Source organism: Porites lutea, chromosome 13 (assembly GCF_958299795.1).
Source record: "Porites lutea chromosome 13, jaPorLute2.1, whole genome shotgun sequence".
NCBI classification, from domain to species: Eukaryota; Metazoa; Cnidaria; class Anthozoa; order Scleractinia; family Poritidae; genus Porites; species Porites lutea.
The window spans coordinates 21,949,984-21,955,529 of record NC_133213.1 but is presented as its reverse complement, the minus strand read 5'-3'; the positions used below and the strand labels follow the sequence as shown (position 1 = coordinate 21,955,529).

The following is a 5,546-nucleotide window of genomic DNA, read 5'->3' as shown; positions in this document are numbered from 1 at the left end:
GGCACCTTCTACGACTGTTTCGTAAGTTTTAAACCCGCCAAAACTTTCATCTTAAAGCTGAAATGTTCAGCTTTCATTCCAAACACTTCGTTTACCGAGAACTGAAAAGGGCGCCTCAAAAATGGAGTTTTTGTTTCAAGTGTCCGGATACTGGTACCGTCCGGATACTTGGCAACATACTGTATATATTAAACAGTTACTGTCTTTTTGAAATGACAGCGGACGGAGGCTTTCCCAGTTTAATTTAGGTAAGGCCGTGCTTTTGGTGAATTGCCCAGAAACTAAGCATTTTTTCATTCTCAACCTAAAAATTAGTGATGATTGAACAAATTCGATTTCTTGTCTTTAGATAGCTTGACTCTTGTCATTTATGACGTCATCAGAAGCGCATAGCCATAGAAACCTCATGTCATCAATGTGGTAGCAGGGAGGTTTTAGTATCAAGAACGGCATGCCATTTGTGGCTTAAAAGCAACAAATGCACTCATTATCAGACAACAATCGTGTTTTAAGTACTGTTTAAAAAAATAAGCAGGAGTGTATTAGCAGGTTTAAAAACTCGAGGCGAAACCAAGAGTTTTTAAACCGACTGCGAGTTTTTTGAACGGCTTCAAAATCTCTTATATAGATCAATTCATTTCTTGCACTAATATTTAGATTTGGAGTTATTTTGGTCAAAAAATTGGACGTAAGGTTTAGACGTGTCTTTATCAGATATAAAGACACTCTTCAAACATTAATTTGTTTTTTTTTTTCGTTATGGATTATTAATGAGTTTTCGAAGTGGGATGAATCAATAGAAGGGATTTTCCCCGTTGAAAGGAAATAAACTGTCCATGATCAAAAATTAAGGTGTTCTTATTACGAAAGATCTAATAAGTCTTTTTATCTTTTTGAATATGATTCCTGCCAACGTCAATATCGTTCCTGGAGCGTAAATAGATAGTGTCTGAGTAAAAGGAGGTGTACTTTGGCTAACAAAATTTCACTGGGTATTGATTAGGTACACGAAATATTTTAAGGTACACTGTATAAAGAAAACAAAAGTCAACTATCTATCAGTGGGTGTACGTACCACGGGTTTTTTTCCTGCCATAAGCGGGAAAAATTCCTTGTACATGATAACGAGGTAATCGTACCAGGGATGGTGTTAAGAGTGTATTTTTTTGCAAATGATTCGCGCCAACACAAATATTGTCCATGGAGAATTAATAGATGGCTTCTGCGTATAAACAAAGTTCCAGCTCTGGAAATCATTATAAATATTGACAAAACAGTACTGCAAGATTTAATAGGTAATGATATGGTACCCAAGTAAAGCAAACTACTAGGCAATTTAGATGCTTCTGCAAATCCGTGATCCACAACTGTTATGATGTTTTTGTCATTTTTTCTGCTGTTCTTTGTTCCGTTTTTCGTTTATGGCGTCGAGTGGTTTTTCAATCTTTTTCGCAAATGATTCGTTGCAACACCAATATAGTTCGTGGAGAATTAATAGATGGCTTCTGCGTCTATCACTAAATTTTCAATTGTCAAAATTGTACGGCAAGTTTTAATACTGATGATATTGTACCCTAGATATCAAGATATAAAGGGAACAAGTAAACTATTCGGCAATTCAGATGCTTCTTCAAATTCATGATCCACAACTGTTATGATGTATTTGTCATTTTTTCTCCTCAACTTTGTTTCGTTTTTCGTTAATGGCGTCTCAAATTCGTCTGTGAGTTCAATTAATAAGGACCCCTGTCACTATTGCAACATTGATTTGAATTGCCACTACACGGACCTTGGCAATGCCGTAAAGTCCTTAGAATCGAAGGTGGACAGTTTTTTTAAACAAAACAACAAGTCCTTTGGAATCGGCAATGCGATTAAGTCTTTAGAGGCAAAGGTGGAGAGTCTTACTGGACTTAGCAACAACACTTCTGGCGTCGGTGATTCCGTAAAGACCTTAGAAGAAAAGATGGAGAGTTTTCTTGGACTGAACAACAAGACTTTGGGAATCGGCGATGCGGTCAAGTCTTTGCATGCAAAGGTGGAGGGTTTTTCTGGACTGATCAACAAGACATCTGGCGTTGCCGATGCCTTAAAGTACTTAGAAGTGAAGATGGACAATGTATTGATCAACAAGACTTTGGAATCAAAGATTGAGAGTCTTAGTGAACTGCGCAATAAGACTTCCCGAATCGACGATGCGGTCAAGTCCTTAGAAGCAAAGGTTCAGAATCTAATTGCTCTGATTTATCGTACTTCTTCAGCTCCACAACCGGCTCCGAAACGGGCACAGTCAGGTAATCTAAAAAGAAAAGTATTAATCTCATTTTATATCGAATCTTCTGATCAGTAAAATATCCTTTGATCTTTGTAATATCCTCAACTCAGTTTCAATTCTCGGTTTTAGTCGCGTCAGCTGCTGTGACAGAGTCTCTTCTTGCAGACATCAATATACGAATAACTATACAACTAGAGGCACATTTTTCTTATTCAAGGATAGTTTTTCACTTGCTTCATTCAGTGATATTGTTTTTCACTTATTTCTTGAAATTTTCTTGACTATTTAAAGCTTGGACACAACAAATCTTCCAAATGGCAGATACGATGGCTATGCCCGTATGCTCGGCAAATAAATCTACCCTTTATTTTACTTTTTTTTTTTTCATTTACGTGGAAGCCATTGTCTTGTTTATTTATTTATTTGCTTATTTATATATATTTTTAAAGTAATTCTTTATATTTCATGTATATTTTAACAGTATTCATTTTTTTCCCCTTTTGATTATAGTTCGGGTTTAAAAAGCTCGGAGAAACGTATTAGAGAATCGAAGCTGTAAACTAACTCCAATTCTCGTGGTACTTCTCTCTCAGTTGCAACATGTGTTGACAAATCGCCTCATTGTGGCCGCTGGGCGATCATTGGTGAATGCACTAAAAATCCCGGATACATGCTGACATCCTGCTGTGTGTGGTGCAACCATATGAAAAGTACGTACTCGAAAACGAAATATAACTTCTTAATCCTTGCCAAGGCGATTGCCGGGCGCGACAAACGCTGCGAAATTTTTTTGTCTTTGAAGCAAAATAATGCGGAAGGCTTCATTGGCGCACCATAATTTTTTTTTAGAAGGAGACCAAATATAAGTCCGTACTTTGAATATTCGCGGACTTAAATATCAGTTTTCGAGGACTTTAAGTTTGCTTATAAGACCACTAAATTTTACGCAAAAAGACCTAATATGCGCAACTTCGGACAAAAACACTTCAATATCTCCAAAAATTTGCTATGTAAAGTCGGGATTTCAAATTCTTTACACGATCGCACGACTGTTTGAAAGGTTAAGTTCACAATACATTCTACAGTAAACAGAGGCGATTCGCTCATTCGGCAATGAAATTTTCGCTTCATTTGCCGTCACAAATAACTCCTCTGCGCCCTGTGCCCATGGTTGCCACTGCCCGCGTGATATGGCTGTGCGCGTGCGTGAGGTAATGGCCAGGTCGTGGGTTGGTGTATGCGTTCCCCTTTCTATAAGTTTGCACCATTTTCAGGTAATTTTCGTCAATACAATCGAATTAAGTTCAATCTATTTTTCATCAATTAAGGAATTTGACATTTCTAAACAAATTCAACAGCACTCGCGTATAGGTAAAATCTTTGCTCATTGGCACTTAGCGATAGCTATAGCTAGCCATATATAATAAAACTTCTAAGTTAGGCGCAGTCATATACAGCCGGTTCTTTGCTAATGTCCGGTGTCATGTGACTTTCCCCTCTCCTTCCCTCCCCGCCCAAAACAAACGGCAAGAACGTTATGCGTTGCAACCCTCGAGTGCACGATTCTCACGGGTCGTCCAAGAGGCGGTCTGAGCTTCTCGCGAACAAGGTTGTTTGTTTGTTTGTTTTTCTGTGTGTGTTCTCGTTTGTGGAAAAATCGAAACTCTCGGGAAAACACTACCATTTATCTTGGTGAAAAAAGGCGTACACGAGCCAAAGGCCCAAACGGACGGAGCTTATTCCCGGTTTCCTTAGCAGACCTAGGAGTATTACTGCTCCCGTGGATGGTAAGTTAGTCCATCGCAGGGATCCCCTGCAGCAGCATGTCACCGGTAACCATTTCTGCCTGCACCTGGGTGAAGAGGGTGACAAAGTGTAGTGAATGTCCTAGCTTGTCTAAGGCAACAACGCGACGGTCGAGGCTTGAATCCCGGACCTCCAGATCCGGAGTCCGAGTTTTTAACCGCTGGGCCACACAAGCCGCCACCAAACAGTGTAAGTCTATACTGATGTTGTATCATTGCCTATCTTCCTAGCTTTGAAGAACATTTCAAGTACCTCTTGCACAAACCAAGACCAAAATTGTCTTTCTTGGGCAAATACTGACGAGTGCTGCAAAAACCCCGCCCATATGCTGGAATATTGCTGTGCCTCATGCAAGGCTAAAGGTAATCACGTGATCTTTAAAATTGGCTCCCAGGTGGTGTCCACACTAAGATTGCAATGCATTGTGGCTGAAAAAAACTTTCAAGATGGCTGCGAAGCTTGAGACATTTCGCAGATTAAAAAGGGACAGGTTCACGATTAAGTGCATGCTCGTTAATTAAATTTCTTCTTTCCAATTTGTTATTAATTCTATCGATAATAATCCCACTCACATGTATCTCATTAAAAGAAACATAAAAATAACCGCTTAAAACATTAAAGGAAGGTTAAAATAACACAACAGATACAACAGCTGCCAAGGATGGGAAAAACTGAAGAAGATTGAAACGGATTGAAATTAGGGTTTTGAAAACTGTTCAGCCTTACAGTTTTTCAAAGTTTATCTCTGCTGTTTGCAGCTTCAAAATAATGCTTAAGGGACATGTCTGTTTGTGTCTAATCTCTGATTTTGTCATTTACGTGTAATTTCTTTGCCTACGTAATTTAAGTTCCATAGCGATTGAGGGCAAGTAATTGGCAATGTATAAGAAAATGAACTGGACTGCCGTGACACAGAGTTTACCAGAGTTTAGTTTCTTCCTTGGCGCAGGCCAATAAAATCATTGATGTTAAATTGCATGGTTTAGCTTTATCTTTCATGTACATTTCTAAATTTCTTACTGCCTTGCTTCTGAGGAAATGTCTGTCTATTTTTTAGGTTTCACGGCTCCGTGATAGACCACCCAAGGACACTGGGACTGTCAATCAGTATTCAAATGTCAACGTAGTTTAATTTGCCTGTAACCTAAGTAAGATGGTGAAATGAACGATTGAATGTAATTAAACGCAATCAGGGTGAAATAAAAATAGCTTGATTTGTTTGTGTTATGATGATTTATTTTGTCTATACATTGTCCTCTGTTCCTCTCACGACAAATATAAGACCCATGTAAGGTTAAATGCAAGGCAGTCTTGGATTAAGAATATACGTTGTGGAATCTGGATGGTGGTGCTGGATTCCGGATTTCCATTGTTAGCGGGATTACGGATTTCAAAGCCAAAGATTACGTTCCACGTTCCCTGTGCCTCGTTCCATGCTTTAGTAACTTTCATAAACAGTGCAGTT

General features: G+C 38.8%; 1 protein-coding gene across 1 annotated transcript; it reads left to right on the top strand.

Moving 5' to 3' along the window:
- The first annotated feature begins 1,605 nt into the window (after positions 1-1,605).
- On the top strand, positions 1,606-5,250 carry LOC140923135 (uncharacterized). Its single transcript, XM_073373207.1, has 4 exons — positions 1,606-2,294; positions 2,869-2,985; positions 4,312-4,443; positions 5,139-5,250. Exons 1-4 carry the CDS (start codon positions 1,655-1,657, stop codon positions 5,153-5,155), a joined length of 906 nt encoding a protein of 301 aa, XP_073229308.1. The 5' UTR covers positions 1,606-1,654; the 3' UTR covers positions 5,156-5,250.
- Positions 5,251-5,546: the final 296 nt, after the last annotated feature.

What these genes read in the sequence shown, in the direction of transcription:
- LOC140923135 (XM_073373207.1), top strand. Translation starts at nt 1,655, where the DNA reads ATGATGTATTTGTCATTTTTTCTCCTCAACTTTGTTTCGTTTTTCGTT. An exon ending in TCCGAAACGGGCACAGTCAG is followed by an intron (nt 2,295 to 2,868) that starts GTAATCTAAAAA and finishes CTTCTCTCTCAG; the next exon opens with TTGCAACATGTGTTGACAAA. An exon ending in GTGGTGCAACCATATGAAAA is followed by an intron (nt 2,986 to 4,311) that starts GTACGTACTCGA and finishes CTATCTTCCTAG; the next exon opens with CTTTGAAGAACATTTCAAGT.